The sequence below is a fragment of the Aythya ferina genome (assembly GCF_964211825.1).
Source record: "Aythya ferina genome assembly, chromosome: 5".
In the NCBI taxonomy this organism is placed as follows: domain Eukaryota; kingdom Metazoa; phylum Chordata; class Aves; order Anseriformes; family Anatidae; genus Aythya; species Aythya ferina.
Genome location: NC_140301.1, coordinates 21,836,016 through 21,857,584, shown reverse-complemented (window position 1 = coordinate 21,857,584; position 21,569 = coordinate 21,836,016). Strand labels below are relative to the sequence as shown.

The following is a 21,569-nucleotide window of genomic DNA, read 5'->3' as shown; positions in this document are numbered from 1 at the left end:
TTCATCAGTGTTCTTTAGCTGTGGTAAAAGTCATGGAGGAAATTTGGAAGATGAGTTTATTTTTTTAAAAGTTTATTAACTTTGCTAAGTGAAGGCTAGAAATCAAAACACAGTTGAAGGTGTTGACTTAGCAGCAGAAATGTTAGAGAAACATGTAAGCACTTTGCCTTTCTCTGTTTTAGTTAGCAGGAAAGGCAAGTGTAATAGTATGAGTTACACAGGTGTTATGTTAAGTAATAATTGGCATACGAATGTTGTGATGCAGTTTTTTTTTTTTTTACCTTCCCCTGAATGGAATAATGTATTGTGAAGCCTTTTCTCAAACATTGAATAAATTTCAGAGACTTCTATTAACATTTTGAGCTACCAAAAATTATAAAAGTGTGATTTTTGTATTTTTTCGTGTTCTTTCTAAAATCTAAGTTCTAAGACTTAAATTCTGACTAAATTCTGAGAAATTAGAATAAGTCTTTATATAAAAATAACTTCTTTAAAATGTATAGCTTTATATAAATCAGAAGAGGAATGCACTAGAAATGTATTTTTCTTCTTTTCAGGCTTTTGCATTCAGATCGGGATCCTATTCCAGATGTTCCAGCTATTTATTTTGTTATGCCGACAGAGGAAAATATTGATAGAATGTGCCAGGTAACTTGCATGCTAAATGTTTAAAACAGGTGGATACAACAGGCTCCCTGTGGAAAAAAAAAAAAAAAAAGTGTACCGATGGTAGTGTGACTGTTCTGTATCTAGTTTTTGTATGTGTCTCAACGCTTCTGTTTATATTTCATGGATATTAGCACATCATTGTCATAAAGATATTGCCCAAATTTTTTACATGCAAAACTTCTGTTTCCCAGAAAGTAGAAGTGTAAATACGTCTTCAGAGTATTGGGAAGTGAAAAGTCCTGAGGCAGCGGGCAGAGATTGAGATACAGACAGTTCCATTTAATTGTTTAAAAAACCAAAAACTTCTGTAACGAGGATGGTCAAACACCGGAACAGATTGCCCAGAGGGTTTGTGAAGTCTCCATCATTAGAAATATTCAAAATGACTGGACCCAATCCTGAACCACCTCATCTCTTTGACTACTTTGAGTAGGAGGACTGTACTATACAATCTGTATGAACAGATAGCCAAGTACTTCAAAAAAATTTCATTTGACTATAGATAATTGGATCATCACATAGTAAATGCTTGCGTATTCTTTAATAATTAAGGCTTGTAGTAGTACTTAATCAGGAAAAGAGGTTGTGGCTTTGCTTTCTTTTAGGATCTTCGAAACCAGCTTTATGAATCTTATTATTTAAACTTTATTTCTGCCATTTCAAGAAGTAAACTGGAAGATATTGCCAATGCTGCCATAGGTGCTAATGCTGTAACTCAAGTGGCTAAGGTAAGAGAATCCTCCAGTCTCTAACATTATAGGTGCGACCATTACAGGCATTACTGCAGTCTTATATGACCACATCTGTGCCACACACAGTTTTTCTGACTGAACTGTGAACAAAATAAATGTTCAGCTAGATTCAGTGATTGGCATGGATTTACTGGGGGGGAAAAAGGGTATCTGCAGTCATCTCATTAATCCAGCTTGGTATTATACTTCATCTTAGTCAAAAGTCCAAGTGCTGCAAGTCCTTTGTACTGAATGATAAGAGTGGAAGTACAGTGGTTTCAGAGTATTCCTGATCGCATTAACTCATTGAGCGCATGCAGTGGGAATTTTAGCTACTAGCTAAACAAGAAATGCAGGATGAGTACAGTTTTTATTTTAAATATACAGTACATTACAGAGGTAGACGTTCCATACATGCACGCTGTTATTCAGTACATTGCTATACCTTTATAATTTAAAGGCTGGTGTCTGGCATGTGTTCTCGTCTTAAGTGCCTGTACCAAAATCTGTATGTTATAAGCTAATGATTTTCATATATACTTAACTACATTCACTTGTTCTCACTCCTCTTACGGAGTACTGCTGGCATGAAAGAAACTGTTGTGAAATGAAATGAAAGCTGCTAGTATTGTTTAAGCTTTAGGTCTTCAGCAGGGGTGAATTGTTGTAGCACTGTGCACTGACTTTTGTAAAGCTGTTTTCCCACTGTTCTCAGTTTATGCTATAGAAAGGTCTATTTTTTTTTTCTAAATGTACAAGTATTTTAAAGAAAAAATAGCATTTGTGAGCTATTATCTCCTAATGTGTAGCTTTTGCCCTCTTTCATCTCTCCTGTGTGAGAGCTCAGTGCTGTTTATATTGTAGTTCTTCATAAAGAAAATAACCTGTAATATTATAACATCATCCAACATTTTATTTTTTTTCTAGTGATGGTTTGCTACTAACAATTTGTCCAAAGAAATACTTGAAGTTGGACTGCTTTCTTTTAGCACTCCTCAGGCGCTCTCATATCCTGTGTTATCACTGGGTCCTTACACAGGCTTTTATAACTCATACATTGTATCTGACATTTGTTTCTTTTCATATGTAGTTCTGTAACATTCACATTTGAAAACATGTGGCAATAAATCACAAATAGGTATTTTTATACCTTACTCTGAACTGTCCTGACCATTGTTCCTTGATTTCTAGGTGTTTGATCAGTATCTCAATTTCATTACTTTAGAAGATGATATGTTTGTATTGTGTAACCAAAACAAAGAGCTCGTTTCATATCGTGGTAAGTAAAAGTTGTTCGTGTAAAAAATTCTAATGAGATGCGTAAAGTTGAAGCTTAATTTTGAAGTTCATTAACATCTGTTAATGATTTTATTTTCCTTTGATCTGCTCAGAGTTCAGGATGATCTGTTAGACATATCATTTAAAGTCATGAAGGAATCATTTCTTAGACTTCTTGGTTATAGCTGCTGATTAAAAACTGCTAATAGAGCCCATCTTTCTCAAGTTTTCAGAGGACAAAAACTAGGGGGGGAAAAAGCACCTTTAATGTTAGAGAATGATTATAACTGGCTACATAAATGACCATGATGGGAGGCTTAGTAATGTTCAGAGCATTGGAGTTCCTGTTTGAAGAAAGAGTATTAGGCAAGTAATTATTTAAAATATTTCCTAAATTCAACTAAAACAAAGGAGAGGGCATTTATGGGATGAGTCCTGAGGTAGTGCTTGACTTGAGACCTGTGATAACATTAGGTTTGATGTTTCTTTTTCGCTACTGTGTTCTTGTCAGTATTAATTATTTGATAGAAACGTATCTAAGCATTTCTTGGTTTTACTTAAATATGGGAGGGAAATCTTTTTGTTTATAGCGTGAAATGTTTTGGAAATTGGGCGTTATCCTTAATCTGGAGATGTAAGGTAAATTTATCTATTAAGAAAAAAAGGGGGGGGAGTCCATTACAGGAGGTTCTGTAAGGTTTAGAATCTTTAAATATAGATAAGAGAATTATGGTATGCAGTTAAAATTAAACAGGTAATTCTTGATGATTTTACATTTAAGAAGTGGTTTCCAAGTGGATGGCCATTCCTGTTCCATAATGTGTGTTTTTCTAGAAGAGATTTTTAGTAATACAATAATTATGAAATCCAGAAGTTAGAGTATGCATTGTTAGAGATAAAGGGGAAAATCTGTGTAAAGTTTGACCTTATAGTGAGCAATAGTTAATATTTCCCTTTTTTTTTTTTTTTTTTTTTTTAAGTAAAAGGAAAAAAGGGGAGGAAAAAGTAATGGAAGTGCTAGGGAGGGGCATTTAATAATTTGCTATCTTCAGCAACAAAAGCTGTTGGCAGTTAGCAGCCGTTAGGTAAGAAGAGAATCGCTTTCTCAGTATTAATGTCGCATGAACTTCTTTAACCCTGATTTTAACTGTTTTCCACACCATTTTAGCCATTAACAGACCAGATATAACAGACACTGAAATGGAAACTATAATGGACACTATTGTTGACAGTCTCTTCTGTTTTTTTGTTACGCTTGGTAAGTTTTCAAATTCTAGCATATTTTCAATCTGTGTTCCTTTTAGAAGAGACCCATATTCAGTATGGTAGCTAGAAGTTTACTGATTTCATATAGCTGAGTTAAGGCAGAAGTAGACATGTGACAGAAATCTTAATAATTTGCTGAGAGCTTTAATGGTCTTGCTAAAATTACTGCTCTGCATCAGTGCAAAAGAAAATAAAGGTTGTCCAACATGGGAGGTGATACGTTTAGTCTTCAATGTCAGTGGGTGAGGAATGCTGAAATGCAAAGTTTTGGTTTTATTGTAGTTTGCACTGTGGGTCAGTAGTGCTAGGAATTTGGATTTGCAGCTCAAACAAAAAAAGGGAGGGGAAAAAAACATCACACAAACCCTGCAAGGATCTAACTAAAATAACTCATAGAGTAGGCAGATATATTAAAGTTACATGTTGTGAATTTTATTGTTGCTTAGTTCATATGTTTTTCATAGTGGCAACATCTAATCTAAGTTCTCACTGAGATCAGTGAATCTGAGATAATAATCCTTCAAGAGAGTTTGGGGTCTCAGTGGGGCAGTCTGTTCAAGACAGGTTCCCTTGAACCAACTGAGTTCTTCCAAGTATTAACATGATACAAATTAAGGCCCTTTTACACAGACACTTAAACTCATGGTATTTGAATTTTCATATTTGTATAGGTTAGTGGGATACAGCAGCTAAAGATTGTGAAATCTGATCCAGTGTAAAGTGTGCTTTTGAAATTAACATTCCCCTGCAGTGAGATGTAACTGATACATAATTTTATGTTTTTTGTGGTATTACTTATTATTGTTTTCAAGTGACTTCTAATCTTCTGAAACAAAGTTTTAATGCTGCCATATGAGAGTTCATTTGACCAATTCTCAGTATGTTAGCTGTTGTTCTAGAGTACACTATGCATTTCATAAATTCATGCATGAGGTATTCACTTACTTTTGTACAACTTCATGTACAATATTTCTATGTAGTGTTCTTGGTTTCACAGGTAAAGACTGAAAAAGAAAAAAACTAATATAGAATTGGTATTGTCCACTTGAAAATTTTTATTTCAAAATGTTACTAAAAATTTGTTTTATGAAAAGTACGCTAACTTAAAATCTTAAAATTATAATGCAAGTGGAAGTCAATATATCTTTTATTAGGAGCTATTCCTATAATCAGATGCTCAAGAGGAACTGCAGCTGAAATGGTGGCAGTGGTAAGAAATGATTTTCTGAGAAAATATTGTTATAAAACTTTGCTTTTCTCAATACCACATAGAGATCTAGTAGCATTGTATCTTTTTCGTTCTGAAGGAAATAAAAATGGAAATAGATACACTGTTTTTTCTTTCTGATTTTAGTACCATGGAACTCATCTGTAGAAATTGTAAAATTATGCAATCAGCTGTTAAGAAACTTAAATCAGAATGATTTTTTTCTGTATGTCTAAGAAATTTTTCTCTATGTTACTGAGAAACACATTTTTACTGTATCAAAGTAAATTTGATCATCAAATAGGAAGGAAATTGTCAAACTAAATCACAATTAAAAATCACTACAGCGCTGTCTTTGCTAGGGATCATCACTGTGCTTCATTTCTTCCATCTTCCTCACATCTTTCTTCATTAGTGAAGCCTTAATGTTGATAACATGTAAGCATTTTGTCTGCATGCATTCATACTGGGGGTAGTCACAGTTTTTGAGATGCTTACTGTGGTAGTGACTGACAGTCCAATTTTCTGCTTCTACCTTGGTACCTCTTTGGTGCCTCCTGAAGGTATTTTTTTTGTTCATGTGTTTAGGGAAAGAGTGGTAATTGCCTGAGAGGGATATTAGTGGACATAAAGTATTACCTTCTGTGCAGTCCTGAATCTAGATAAAAATGCAGGAGGGAGAAAAAAGAAGGAAGAGATTTCTTGGGAGTCAGGTCTACTGTGCAGTTGATCTAGACTTCATGCAGCTTATAAACTACACTTACAACACTTATAAACTACAAAATCAGCACAATCGTAACATGTTGATCAGGTAAAGAAGTTTAGAAGCCATTGGTTTGTTAAAAGCTGTTTTGTGTTTTTTTGTTTTTTTTTTTTTTTTTCCCCCACAGAAATTAGATAAGAAGCTCAGAGAGAATCTAAGAGATGCCAGAAACAGTCTTTTTACAGGTGATACACTTGGAGCTGGCCAGTTCAGGTATGGTGTTAGTAATAACTATGTATTTTTATTTTTCATATTTGAGTTGTCAGAAGGATCTCATTAGGATAAGTCACCACTGTGTGGTGAGTGAAAACTATTTACAGGGATTAGATTCAAATTCTATATTAACAGAATTAGCTGTACTTCTAAGTAAGATTACCTATCTCCTTAGTATAACTGGGTTGGAAACTTGTGACAAAAAAATGTACAGTCCTAAGACAGTGAATCAAAAATCATTTAATGAAACAGACAATTTTGTTCACACTCTAAACCTAGCCCCTGCTATTATACTCAGTTTGCAGTACCAGGATGTGCAGCTGCATGTTTGAACATACCTGTTATCAATCGTTAGTCCATTAAAAAGGAGGAAATACCCATTTTCTCACTTATGAGCAGTTATAAGTTGTAGTTATGTCAAAAGCAAATGTTTTTCAGCTTATCTCTTTATCTACCTTAGGAGGACTGCATAAGGACTGACAGTTGGATAATTAGACAATTAAGAATGGTTGTCAGTATTTGAATTGTATGAGGGAGAAAACAGGGTTGGGAAAAGACTTTGCAGGTGTTTGTATGCATCTGGAATGTGTTCTCTGTCACCTGCCCTACATCTCTTTGCTGACAGATAGTTGAATACTTGACAGGCTGCCTAAGGAAAGTGTGTTATGGTAGTTCACACTGTGCATGAGACCTACTGGGAAGACTAGCTTAAGGCAATGGTTATGATCTCCTGACTGGAACTAAAACAGTCATTATGTATTTTTATCTTATTCAAAGCAGAATTTTGGTAAAAGACACACAAAGTTTGTGTGGCAAAATGAAATGAGATTGAAAACCATTAGGAGAGAGAATAGCTGTGAAATACTAGTTCCCTCATTTCCATGGGAACTGAATTGTAAGCACTGTTCTTCCTTCAGAAGGATGGCTTGTTTTTTTGATAGGATAGCATTATTACCCTCAGAAAATCAAGATACAAAGCAAAGGAAGAACCTTTACATTTAAATGTCTTCAGATCTCGAGTTTGCTTTTCAGAACGATACAGGCAGGTGACTAAGGCTCTTGAGATTAAATATCTACATAAAAATACTTTATTGCAAGGAAATCCAGAGCACGGAATTAACATGCTTTTACTCTGTTCAAATACACTGCAATTTAGCTGTCACATTTATTGTAGGATTAATTTGCTTTAGGGAAATGGATACACCAATGGCCTGTAAATTCACAGCCTTCTATCTTCACTATAATTTTTTCATGTAGCTATAAGCCCAGATATTTAGGCATGTCTGGATTTTTTCTACATAAAGTTGAGTATTGATGCAGTTACCATAATGCATCTCATGAGTTCGTAATCTTTTCTTTATGGACTTTAATACAAGCAAAGAGGAAAAATGATATGGAAAACCATTGAGAGAGGGATTTTGTATTTGAGGTATGTAATGAGGATTAAGGTCAAATATGACCCACTCAAGCAGGTTTAACACTTGTTTAGAACTCATATGTGTATCCACTCAAAAAGGTATTAGTTAATACCTAAGGCTAGTTACTGGTTGATGTTTTGACTTCTGCTTAAAATTATGCATAGTAATCTCACTTAGTACAAAATTAAATAAGCTTTTTATCATTAATAAGACAGTGGTTAATGGAATTTCTGGCACTGAACAACTCCAGATGCTTTGGGAGAAGGATGGAGGAACTCTGCAGTAGGGAATTTGGCTTTTAACTTAAAATACAATGTAGAAGGTGGCTGATCACACTCAGGATGTTATTGGAATGTTCTGAACATGTTTAAAGAAGTACTAATGCAGTGTCATCTTTTCAGCTTCCAAAGGCCCCTATTAGTCCTTGTTGACAGAAACATAGATTTAGCAACTCCTCTACATCATACTTGGACATACCAAGCTTTAGTGCATGATGTTCTGGTAAGAATAAATCTGATTTTGTTACCAAAATTTTTTCACGCAGCGTGTTATTAAACGTAGTACCAAATTTTCTCTAATTTCAAGAACTGTTTTTTGTGTTTTATTTGAAAGTTGTTTAGTTAAAAACAACTTTGAAGGTTTTTTTGAGAAGGTCTATGTAGGAATAACTTCTAAAATTGCTATAAAGTTGAAAGTTTGATATAATCAAAAGATGGGTAATTCAGCAATCCTAGATTATTCTCAAATAGTTCATGATCTTTTATGTTAACACAAAATTCCATAAATTCAATTTCTTTTATGAAAAATGCTTATAAAGAATTTTAAAAATGATTTTAGTATTATTTTGTATTTCAAAAATATCTGTTTGATTTTCTCCACAAGATGGTGTAGATGTTCAGCATAGAAGTGCCAAGTGATATGACCATACTGTGAGGAATCTAAAATAGATTTATTTTTTCAAATGAAGATAGCCTTAAAACCCTTCCATTTCCTTGTGTTTATGTTACAAAACCACTAGCAGAAATTTACTTGAATGAAAGCCAATACTATTTACCTATTTGCTATTTGTGCATTTCATACCTGGTTACAGTGTAATTAATACAATATACGAGTAAGAATAATTACTTTCTGGATGTTTTTTTTTATACCCTGGAGTTAGTCATGCAAATCATTTCAAAGCATAGCTTTGAGAAATATTTTGGTTTTATTGTCGAGGTTGTTAGAGGAAGATGTCAGATACCAAATGCACCTGTGTTGATATGATTATGTGTTTGTAGTTGGTTGTGAACTAGTCATATGTACAGTGTTGTACATATGTAAATAAAACTTGTATTGTTGCAATGAAGATTTTTTTTTTAGCAGAAATTGGACTGTTTATGACACTTTAAAATCCTATTTTATGTAATTCATTTGTTGTGAACAGTCCTTTCCTCCTCACCTAAAAGACATTTTTTACAAATAAACATCTTTTGGCCTGTTTTCTTTAGGAAAGGCCTATATGAGAAAAGTATGGTTTGCACTGTTTTTTCCAGTAACTGTTGAGCTGCCTGGAGACTGGCAAATGGATATACTACATTTTTTTTCTGAAAATCAGTGAAAAAGTAGAGAATGGAGACCCAAATTAGAATTTTACACCTGCAGATGCTATTGCATAAAGTCAACTTTTACTGTCAACACTTGTTTGTTGCCTGTGAGCCATTTAATAAGCAAATGGTTGCTGACTAGCTAGTAAATACATGCCATGCTCTGCCTATGTGCCTCTTCCTCAGCTGCTACATAGATAAAGTACCATTGGGTAGCCTCAGGCATGTGTTGGGTATAGGACTTTGGTACATCAAGATACAAAGGGATCAAAGATGTAGTGGAAACTAAGGATAACTACTGCTGCAAATATGGAGAGGTATTGGAAGAACACTAGGAGAATGATTTGAGGGTTGTTGGAAACTTACCTGTACTGCATCAAGCTTTAGTAGTCTCCCTGGAACAACTTGTTAAATGTTGCTTGTTGCTTCTCGTTTTTGACTGAGTTGATAGGATTATGAATTTGTATAATAAAATTGTAACCAAATGGCCTGTGATTCCATTAAAAGGGCAAAAGTTTAATTTAAAAAAGTCAAGTTACTCACCTTAAAGGCAAGTGTGCCAAGTTCTTTGCAGACTGAGCATAATATTCATGAAGTCACCACAGCAACCTTTGAAAAGGCCATAAATTGTAATTGAAAATGGCAATAATTACATAAAATGTACAGCCAGATAAATTGTTTTACATTTAAGCTCTCAGTTAAGATAACTGTGGAATTCTGGGGAGTGTTAAACTAAATACTAACCAAGCCACAAAATGGTGTGCTGTGTCATTTGAAATGGTGATGATGGCATCTACACATACACAGACTTGTATGCAGAGATCCCCATTTCCAACTAAAATACCCCTTGGGAGTGGTTGCAGAAAGTGGGAGGCACAGATAGAAGGCCTTTAACGGACAAAATGTGGAGGTCAAAGGAGGGGAACTGGAATCAATCATTTTGGTAAAACCTGTCACTGCCAGAACTAACTGGGAAACTCAGGTCACTGTTGAGCTAAATTGAGCCAAAACATAAATCTCACTGTAGTGAAACAAATATACATTAAAAATACCCTATTTTTTTACTGAAACTTTAAGCATGCTATGTGTAAGATGAGGTTTCTACCCATTGACTGCATGTGCTTCTTTTCAGTAGCTACTTGGTTTTGCTTATATATAGGCATGAATGATTTAGAACGAAATACTAAAAGTGTGAACTTTGCCAAGTGATAACTAGAAACATTTAAAAATTGTTTTTATTTGAAAATTTCACTTAATATGATCTACTGTAATGAACATAATAAAATGGAATTTTATTTCTGGAAAAAAATACATAATATAAGATTCTTGACAGTGTCTGTAAAGTCAACAATATAACTCCTTTTATCATTATTTGCCAAGCAAAGATCACCTCTGAAATTTTAAACGTTCCTCAAAAGGGTTAGAGTAAATTCAGCAGTAGGATACTTGCTAACCTCTGTGTTGAAAACCTGAGGGGTTATACTGTCCCTGGCTAAAGTAATGGGGGAAAGGAACAAAAGGCATACAGGAAGCAATGCGGTGACTTGGTATGTGAGCATAACTGTGTCATTTAGCTAAAAGACATAATTTATAGGTTTGTATATCTGTGGAAGAAGAAAAGATATATGGAGAAATAGCAGCTTTGTTGCAATCTGTTGTTTTGTCACACACTATTTCACTAGTGTTTAAAAAAATAAGGAAAGATCTGTGAGGGTTTATCTAAGTAATCCTCATGGCAAACATTCCCAATGCTGATGTCTTGACCTTCTTTGCAAGTTTGATACATTTGCTGTAGTTTTGTAAGTGAAATTCAGCCTTAGAAACTTCTTTTTGTATGCAACACAGAAACTTTCACTTCTGTAATGTTTTGCTGTGTGCATTTAGAGTGTTCAGCTATTGCTAAATAATTTATTTTCCATACGGAAAACAGTATGCCTCTTGGTTCAGTTTAAGAAGGTTGCTTACAAGACAAATCAGATGTCTTTGCTTGACATTTGTTGCTTTCTTTGATGGCTTTTCAGTAAGTGCAAGTAATATTTTAGTTCATACATTGCTATTATCTAGTTAATAACTTGTTTACCATCCTCTTATAAAATGTTCATAAATAGTTGTTGCTATTTTTTCTAGAAAATATTCTGGAAGATAATTGAGTATAAAAGATGGATTAAATGATTAAAAACTACCAAATAGTTAGATAAGATTCTTTCTTTTATTTTAGGATTTCCATTTGAATAGAGTTAACTTGGAAGAATCAACAGGAACAGAAAGTATTCCAGCAGGTGCTAGACCTAAGAAAAAAAATAAGAAATCCTATGATTTAACTGCATCTGATAAATTTTGGCAGAAGCATAAGGGCAGGTAAGCTTTATAGGTACAAAGGTTATATTGATTTAGACAGTTTGTGTGGTAGAACTTCCTTGGGTTGGTTTGGCTGCAAGGGCATATTGATTATATCATAGCACTGCAGATTAGGCTCAGGAATCCGAGTATGTGCCTGGAGAAGTTTTCTGTGGTCTTATGATGTTAGTATGGTGGGTTTTGTTTGTTTTTAATAGGCTCAACTATTTAAATCTAATTTGAAGTGTACAAATTAACAGGTTTGTTAGAACATTTTTGGAGCACAAAGGGCTCTGGGTTAGGAAGTGCAAAAAGAAACAGAAAAGTGTGCTGTGATGAACAAATGAACAAAACTACTCAGATGAACAAATATCTATACAAAGTTCCGTCTGCCTATAAGGCTATTGTACTTAAGGAAAGAAACATTGTGATTTACATGGCCTGTACTATGTGTTTCACTAAGTATTAAATTTTAGGGGGAGAATTTGCTACACGTAAATTCCTGTAGAAAATTTTAAGAAAAATAAAAATAGTGAGGAGGGTATAAATTCAAAGTATCCTTCATATTATGGTAATTCTATTTTAAGCTTTTTTGTAAAGATTTTTGATGATTTTTTTTTTTATGGAATGAGCATCATCCATATTCATTGTATCTGCTTTCGGCTACAGAGCATGAAAATGTTTTTATCAAAATTACATAAAAATGTTGAAAGCAGTGAGTATGTATCTTAGAAAGTTTAAGTAAACATATAGTAAGATGTCACTGCTCATGGACTTCATAATGCAGCATGATGCATGTATTGATATTTCTGTCATTTTCAAGATCATCTTGATCATATAACTTGTCTGGTTCTAGTGTTTCAGTTTGTTGATTTAATTGAGCCTAATGCAAAGTGTTGCATTAGTCCTTTTCCAGAGGTAGCTGAGTCTGTTCAACAGGAACTGGAATCCTACAGAGCCCAAGAAGATGAAGTCAAAAGACTTAAAAGTATCATGGTAAGGTTTATATTTGAGTTTTATCTAAAGCCTAATAGATGCTCAGCATACTACAGCAGTTGCAAAAAATAAAAAACATCAGTGCATGCTGAGTCTTAGGCATAATGTAAACACGTAGAGGACTGTAAGTACCATAATTCATGAGAGTTCAATTTCTTGCATGTATTGACATTACATTCATATAACTTCCATAATAACAGTAAAATACAATCCAGACTTTACTATCACTATGAGAAAACAGGTTCTGAGTGCCCTGACTGTATTTCGATGTAGTATTTTCTTGCTTACAATTATTTTCATTCCTTTTTCCAATTTGTCAAAACCAGGGTATTGAAGGGGAGGATGAAGGAGCAATAAGCATGCTTTCTGACAATACAGCTAAGCTAACATCAGCTGTTAGGTAAGTTAAAGAATAAATAAAATAATACATTATTTTTTAATTAATTGGGAACAATTTATAATTCCTTCTGTCATTTCACTTTCAATACCCTTTGAAATAAATAGTTTTAAAAATAGGCTATTCAGCTCAGTAATAAAAATTAAATGGTGGTAAAGTTAAAGACAGCACCCTTCACAAGTAGTTGTGCATGCAGTTTCCACAGCATGTGCATGTTTGGCCTCTAAACATGGCTTTGGAATGCTTCCTCAGCAATGCTGAATGATCTAAGTACAGCATAGATTTGCTTACAGACTCTGCATGGGAATCATATTCTCCTGCTTCTGTATTCATAACTGCTTTGAATGACACTAGAAGACTGAGGTTTAGACTAGTTCCCCATTGTAAACCTAAATTGTAAATTGTTTTTCATTCCACTACCGCCTTGGAGAAGGGAGGTGTTCAGTTTTCTGCCTTTCACTGAGGCCCAAATCAGAAGGTGAAAGGAAAGATACCTATCCTGATAGTAGATGAGGTGATATGTCCAATGTCCTGTAAGATCCAGCATGTGTCTGCTGCAACTCAGCAGGTTAGTTTGTATTTAATCTTTTCAGCTCTCTTCCAGAACTTCTGGAAAAGAAGAGGCTCATTGATCTTCATACAAATGTTGCAACAGCTGTTTTGGAGCACATAAAGGTAGGATTGCTCTCTGACTTGATTTTCTGTAAGATGCTTCTTGCCCGGAGCAATATATTTGACCAAATGAAGCAAGATAGGAAAGTGAGCCTTCTCAACTGTGCTACCTTTTACAGAAACCGCTGTATAACATTACTTAGTGTTGAAGGGTGAGAGGGAATGAGTTTTGAATGTCTATGCATGAAAAGTAAATACAATTTCTTTGTATTGGAATTTACTACTACACTCTTGTCTTTTTTACGATGGCCACAACCTTTACTGTGAGTTAAATTCTTTCTAAAATAAGTTTACAATGGAAGTGTTTGGTTTATTTTAGACGTGTCATGGCAAATTATGATTTGAGTCTAAGCATTCATTTTCTCTTCTGTGTCTGCACTTATCACAAGAGTACTGTTTACTGTTCACCTAATAAAAATGATATCCAGAGGTGTGGCAATGATGCAAGTTACTAAACTGGTCTTTCCAGCAGGGTCTGTGTTAGATGTGCTTTGTGCATAATCTAAACTCTTAAGAATGATGTTTGTCCTCTTTCCTGCTTAAGTCTGCTGCTCTTGTAATGACAGGAGGGATGGGCCTACACCAGCATTACTTTATATACAATTTGTCAGGCAGAAGACAGGTTTCAGAGTGGGATGTGGAATGGAAATAACATTGTTTTTGAACAACAGTGTTCTCTTGGCAACAGTCAGATGCACTTGTTCCTTCTAGATTACGTGGTAGCAACACACTTCTCCATTACCTAGAGGTAGAAGGAGTTACTTAATGTGTCCCTCTGCTGTAGCCCTTCTGTACTAGCCTTTAGGCTCCCTCCTCTGATAGGAGCCTGGTACTACAGAGCTCCCAGGGAGTGATGATCTATTTCTCCATAGATGATTCTCAATTCTTATCCTGCAAAATGTTCAGGCTCCTTACCTTCTGTAGCTGTCAAAAGCTGTCAAAGAAGTTTGTGAGACAAATGGGAATGCAGTTCCTTCAGTATGTTGATGATGCATTGTCTTTTATCAGTTTCTTTTGATTTAGAAAGAATCACTTCCTTCTCCAAATACTTAGGAACTATCTAAACTCAGGTTAATGCAGAAACACATCTTTTTTTTTTCCATTGGAATTTACCAATAGAAAAGCCTTTTCACTAATGATTGTAGAATTTCTTCCATTTCCTTTGTCCTGTCTGTTTTCTCCCCTCTTTTTACTCTTCAGTGTTACAAAAAGAATTTTTCTAATTCAAGCTGTGGAATTTTAAAATGCAGGATGAGATGTTACCTCATGTACTCCTCAGAAATATTTTCACAAAAAAACAGTATCTCAGCCAGTACTTCGTAAAGAAATTCTGATGGCACCTTGAGGCTATGGTAAAATATGTTTTATATCTGTTTGAATACAGAAACCAGATTAGGATAAGGTAATTTTTTTGACATGTGCCCAGGTCTCGAGGAGCTAGTGAGGCACCATGATTTTCTACAGGTTATTTTATTTTCACTTTTAAAATGATCTTGAAGTACCTTCAGACTTCAAAATAGATTCTTTGCATTGTCCATTATGTTTTACCTTTTTTATTACAGTAAATATTTGAGCATTTTTTCTTCTTACATGTATGAGAGTCAGTGTAAAGAATGCTATGAGACCCGCTCTAATTAGACTGAGTTTAATTTTTCTTCAGTGCTCAGTTAACATCTGCTTTCCACGCGGTCTTGGATCATTTTCTAAGACACAGCAAGAGGAAACCAGAAATTAATCACATAATCAAAGGTCCTGGCAGTTTTTTGGAAAATCTGTGTTTAGTGAAATGACGGAAAGAATGCATCACTTTCTGCACTAAATGAATCATCAACTACTTATTGTCAACACTTAGAACAAAGGCGTCCTTGTTTTGCATTGTTTTTTCTCTGAAGAAGCTGGTGGCTGAAGGATTGTACCCAACTGTTAACAATTTTAAGACTAGAACTATGGGCATCTTTCTACCTACTTTAGAGTTTCAAGTAATACATATCTTGGCATGTGTCCTACGAATGCTTAGATTACTGAAGTATGTCAAGGTATGGCATGTACACTTATGCTTTTCTAAAACAATTAAATGCAGAGAGGTGTAGGTTATCATTGCTGGAATTCTATACCTATGAATTTAAGTTGTGGATTTTAAATTATTATGTCTTAGATTACTAACTCTTGTTCAGCTTAGGATTTTGTTGAATACCTACATAACTTTCTTACCGTGTTTCTCCAGTTTTATTACTTGATCTCAAGGCCTGATACTTTGAATAACTCAATTATCAGGATGGCCTTCCCAATTATCCATTACATACCTTGTAAAAGAATTCCACTATTTTAACAGTTCTGTTTTGTCTTGCCATGTGAACAGAAAAAGTGTATGTAGTAAAATGTATACGTCACAGTGGTCCAGGCCAGTTCTCTGTAATTCAGAACTGGTAATTAAGTAAATTCCCAGGAAATTAGAGGTTTTTCTGAATTCAGCTGCAGTCACCTTTCCTTCATTGTTCTGTGGGTAGCTCGGTACAGTTCAGTCAAAGGAAAGTGGCTCCGGCTGCCACCTCCAGCCTTCTCCTAGAGCTTGTCTTTGTCCTGATAGAAGCAGGCTATAATTGCCTGACTAGCCACACTATTACTGTTGATTTCTGTGGGCTGTTACTTTTGGCTGTTTTCTGTCAGTATCTTTGAGAAATTTTTTCCAGTAATTAAAAATACTTGTATCTTGTTGTCTTCTGCATGTTCTCACTCTCTTAAAGGAAGTACCTTTGTACGGTAAAGAGGATTGAAGTCTCCTACAAAGCCTTACAAAAATGACCCTATAAGAGATTTCAGTGGATCCTGCTTCCACTTTTCTGCTTAAAAGTGAAGGAATTTTATGCCTCTTTTGGAGTCCAGCACTCAGGTGGAGATTCCCGCGTGTCTCAATATCTTACCCTAAAATAAACTTTGGCTTATTAACAGCTTATTTCTAGAGATGCTAAGTTGAAAGTTTTCACCAAAAAAAGGGGGGGGGGGGGGGGAAGCAAAAAAAAGCTAAGCTGTGGAGCTTTAACTACAATAAAGATCTTGTCCCTGAATTGAAACCAGAAAGGTCTACTGAATGGTGTTAGCGTGGAACAAGATGTCACATTAGGAAATGAAAAGCAGGAGGCAGGAAAGGAATAACTGGAAACGTAAACACATCTTGATTTTATTAGTAGTTTTTATTATTTTTCTTCACCTTGCTATCTGGCATGGCACCCGTAAGAACCTCTTCTTTGCTGTCTTGTCTAATTGGAATTGATGGTCCTAGAGCTCTTTGCCAACCTAAGTGATTCTGTGATTGGATCTCCAGGATTGTTTAGCTCTTTCTCTTAGCTTTTTCTCTTGGCATCTCTGGAAGTCTGTCACTAGGTGAGCAAAATGTCACTTACTTAAATGGAACATCTGGTTCTTACCAGCACGTCTTAGAACAGTGGGCTCTTTGGAAAGTAACTTTCTCCTTGATGTGGCATGTCTGGGAAATACCTCAAAAGCTAACTAGCAGAGTTCAAGGCTATTCAGTACTCCATGTGAAATCTTATTTGTAGTCCACCTAATTCCTAGCATACATGTGTAAGAAAAATACTGCCTTAAATAGCACCTTTGCTAGCACCCTTGGTTAGTTACCTACCGATGAAGGAGCTGAGTAGACTCACCGTATTGATCCATCTCACTAGTTCATGCTTCTGTCATATCAGCCAAAACATTGAAAATTTTATGTTGGTGCTTATCTCTGGTGTCCTTACTTTCAGCTTATAAAAGATAACTATCTCTGAGGATAACAGTTAATGCTGTGAAGTGTGCTCAAGAACTGACCACTCGCTATTTTGAGGGCAGAAGGATGTCTTTTGTTTGTCATAGTGGCTACAATTACATAGAAGGTGAATGAGGTGACAAAAAAGGAGGTGGAGCTTGACAGACATAAATGAACTGAGTTTTTTAGGATTTCCAGTCTGTTTCTTTTTCCCAAACAGTGTTAAGTTCACACCCCAAAAGTATTTGTCCAAAATTTTTAAGATGTACCATTTAAGATGTACATGTACCATTAATGTTTCTGTTTAGGCTCTAAGCGTAGTGAATATATGCAACCAGTGAGGCTTTTTTGGCTGCAGGCAGTCTGTTTTGTTTGGTAGTCTTACCCAAACAATCATGAAGTGGCACATAGCTGAGAAGAATTTTAAGCATTTTGTGCTCAAAATAAGTTAACAGCTGTAAATCTGCTCTTAAAGTATCTAATGTTTAAATTATATAATTTTATTTAAAAGTTGATCTGTAAACAAATATATTGAATTAATATATTTTATGTTGTCTAGTTTTAGATGCCATCTGTTTAAGACATATTTGTTCAGAACACCAGCTACGATAATATAGGCACTGCCAAATTCAACAATATATTTATCTTCCGAAGATGAAGTTTCCAGATTTCATGACAATCCTTTGTTTGTTGGATGCCTTTTGTCTGGGAAAAATATTTTAAGCTTAAAAGCATTGACTTTAACTCTTTATAAGGAGCTACAAATGTATTTAAATCACAGAAAGCAAGGAATGGAAAGACTAGAAAAATTGTGGTGGCTTCTTTGCAATTGTTTCTCTCCAGAAACAGTTAAGGAAACTATAACACAAACAAGAACTGTAGAGTTGTACAGTGCCGTGGAGAGGAGTCACAGAACTCGTCTGACATGCCAGATACCAAATTGCACATGAAGTAGGGACCTGGAAGGAGGCTAGTAGTTCACTTCTATTCGCTTTAAACTAGTGCACTGTGACCACTAGTAATCACTTTACCTTTCAGCAAAGTTATTATTAATGGAAGTCTTTACACAGTGTAACTACCAAAATATGGCTGTGACTGCTCTTCTAATAGAGCTCAAGGCAAATACAGATTGAAAGAACCTCCATCTCCTTTTTTGTCACCTCATACACCTTCTATGTAATCGTAGCCACTATGACACACACAAGACATCCTTCTGCCACTCAAAGTAGTGAGTGGTCAGTTTTTCAGCACGGTTCATGGTAACTGTTATCCTCAGAGAGAGTTAGCTTTTATAAGCTGCAAGTACAATCGCTACAAAGGTTTTAAATTAAGTTGCTCTTCTACAAGTAACTGCTTTTCTTGGTGTGTTCAGTACGTAGTGAATGAGAAATGGAATTGTTATGTATATAATACTGGGAAGCAAGGGGCTGCCTCCAAAAACTTCTGGCAATCAGCTTATGATATTAAAATATTCTTGTGACTTACTTTGTGTTGTCATCTGTAAGTCTTTTTTGCAAAACTGAAAGTACTCAGAATGAGTTTCCTTCTTTTTTTGTGTGTTATTTCCTTATTTGTTATCTCAGGAAAAGAAAAATAAGTTGGTTTCAAAAACAAATGAAAACCAGACTTCTAAAGTTTTTCTGTTGCTGTCATTACACCAACCACTGCACCAGGTTAGAAGGTGCCATAGTAATTTTTCATGCCTCGGCGCTATCAGGCAAAATTTCCTGAATCTGTTAACCTGAGAAAAACCCCAGTGACTCATGCTTCAATGTGGTAATACCATTTCAGTCTCCCAGTGGGTATGATCTGGAGCTGAAATACTTCCAAGGCAATGAGATGGAGATCCACTCTTGCAGTCTCTCTCTTTCGGAGCCAATGCATAGCTGACGGTGTCCAAACACCAGAATTTAGTCAGTTGCCAGACGTTAAGGTTTTGTAAGCTGAGCACTTGTAACATCTATTGTGATACTACATGGTAATTTTCAAACCTCAATAATCTGTGATGGAACATAAATTTTTTAATACACTTTAAAATGCATTTTTGTATATTCAGATTGAAAGTTCAAGATCAGACATGCAAAGCTTGGCTGTTTGTGCAGATGTGCTGTAATGCAGTCATTAGTTGAGTAGTCACGTGAGGTCTTCCATAAGCCTTTTCCCCATTAATTTAATGCAGTACCTGTGACATCCTTCTTAAATAAAAGGGGGTGGTAGGTTCACTTCCTGGTCTGCATGTGATTGATGTGATTGCAAGTGAAAAGTATGTCATAGTGTAATGAGCGGCTTCTTTTCCAGTGTTAGCCAGATAGCCTAAAGATGGAAACTTCATAATTAGTGTGAATGAGATATTTTGTACAAACCCTTTAGATTTGAACGGAAAGCTACCAACTTTTCTCTGGAATGATGCCTTACCATATTCAGGAGTTTCTTGTGTTTAGCTGCATTGAGTTAATTGTCTTGTTGATGGAGAGACTTGATGTTCAGCATAAGTTTGATATAGCATTCACTTATCTTACTACAGCATAATACTATTTATGATGGCATGTAGCTTTCAGCTACAGCAAAAGCATAGTTGAAAACAAAGCTCCTATTCCAGTTGAATATTTGCATGTCAGACCTCTTAACAAGTTGCTTAACTTGCATTTTTGCTTCTGATATGAGAACTACATAAGCATCAAGTTTCTGGAATTGATGAAGACTAGCATTAGTTATTTTTTCTGGCAATTTACTTAAAAAGAATTTTCTAAAAACGGTCTTGATAACTAAAACTATGTACCTTTTTTAAGAGGAAAGAAATATTCTTCCCAGTGTGAAGATGATAATCCTAACGCTTATTCTTAAACAGGCGAGAAAGCTGGACGTGTATTTTGAATATGAGGAGAAAATAATGAGCAAATCCACTTTGGATAAATCTCTCCTGGACATGATTTCTGACCCAGATGGTGAGTACTTTAAATCTGAACTTTGTGTCAACATTGTTAAGAGATGCAATAAGCCTATACACACTATAAAGAACGTATATGCAAGCTGTGCAAGATCTGTGAAGGAAAGAGCTTTTTACTGGTTTTAGTAGCAGTCTAGAGAATTAATTATTAGGTTGAGTAATTTCCAAAATACTGGCAACTTTTGCAGCTCCATTAAAATCCATTCCTAAACCCTTGTTTCTGAAGATCAAAAAATTTTAACTTCTGTGCTTCTCCAGTATTTACTAATATAGCATGGAATTGTGTGCTCTGAACAGTCCTGGTTCTTTAGAATCCCACTGCATGTTTTGGAATGCATCTATTGTAAAACCAGAATGGAACGGGGCATTTCATAGGATTTGGTTAGGTCAGGGAGTAGTGGTGTCGGTAGCTTTTGCTTGTGTGAGGGGGCGAGGGGGGGGAAAAGGTGGGTGTGAGAAGGTGTAGAGAAGGGAACCAAGACATAAATTGGCCACTTAGCTGGAAGACTCAGCTGAGGTTTTATATACCTTGACCCACCTGTGGCAGCATGTCCGTTTTCATTGTCTAGGAGCAGAGCGTTACAGCTGCTTCATATATGGCTCATACATAACAAAGCTTTACAGACTGGGTGATGCTCTGGTTCTCTACCATCAAGAGTCACTAGGGGCCTTTCTGTAAAGAGCTGAGATAGAATGGGTTCTTGGCTTTTTGTGGTATCATGGCATAGAGGCAGTGGCCTCACGTAACTGTCATTGCAGCCTTTTACAACCTGAAGTATGTTACAACACACTGATGGATTCCAGTGGGATCTGATAGCAGTCAGCAGGAACAAAATAACCTGAAGAAGATTGTAAAACCTAGGTTATGAACAGAGACCTGTGCGCAATAGGGAATATTGGCAAGTGTATTGGCAAACCTTAAGTTTTTAGAGACCCCAAGTCTCTGCTCTTTTCCCAGTGTGCTCTTTAAGAAAATGTTTTGTTATTGCATGCTTGTATGTATAGTCTTGTAGCTGCATACTGAACATAATATATGCTTGGAGTTTCTGTAATGATTCCGCTGGGAAGGAAGAATACATATAAAACCTGTTGATTTTTAAAAATCTTTTATTAGTGTCTGCGTTATAGAGTCAGAAGGCAGTAGAAGTCATAGATGGTTGGTGGAAGTCTGAGCTAAAGTTTTACAGATCTCATTGGATCAAGACTAGAAACTAACTTTCAGAAAATCTATAATGTCAGATATCAATCTGTAATTCAGTAGAAATCTGTTGTTACCAGGAAGTTAATTAGAATATAGACAATCTTCACTTCTATTAATCAACAATACAA

At 35.4% G+C, this 21,569-nt stretch overlaps 1 protein-coding gene across 2 annotated transcripts in view; it reads left to right on the top strand.

The window, feature by feature from the left end:
* SCFD1 (sec1 family domain containing 1) overlaps positions 1-21,569 on the top strand; it is a 43,181-nt gene that overhangs the window by 3,893 nt on the left and 17,719 nt on the right. For both annotated transcript variants that reach the window (XM_084521247.1, XM_084521248.1), the window contains exons 4-15: positions 558-648; positions 1,275-1,397; positions 2,592-2,679; positions 3,847-3,936; positions 5,099-5,154; positions 6,042-6,127; positions 7,947-8,046; positions 11,347-11,486; positions 12,371-12,461; positions 12,788-12,861; positions 13,452-13,533; positions 20,142-20,238. In XM_084521247.1, the coding sequence (XP_084377373.1) occupies positions 558-648; positions 1,275-1,397; positions 2,592-2,679; positions 3,847-3,936; positions 5,099-5,154; positions 6,042-6,127; positions 7,947-8,046; positions 11,347-11,486; positions 12,371-12,461; positions 12,788-12,861; positions 13,452-13,533; positions 20,142-20,238 (1,118 nt within the window). The remainder of the gene's footprint in view (positions 1-557; positions 649-1,274; positions 1,398-2,591; positions 2,680-3,846; positions 3,937-5,098; positions 5,155-6,041; positions 6,128-7,946; positions 8,047-11,346; positions 11,487-12,370; positions 12,462-12,787; positions 12,862-13,451; positions 13,534-20,141; positions 20,239-21,569) is intronic.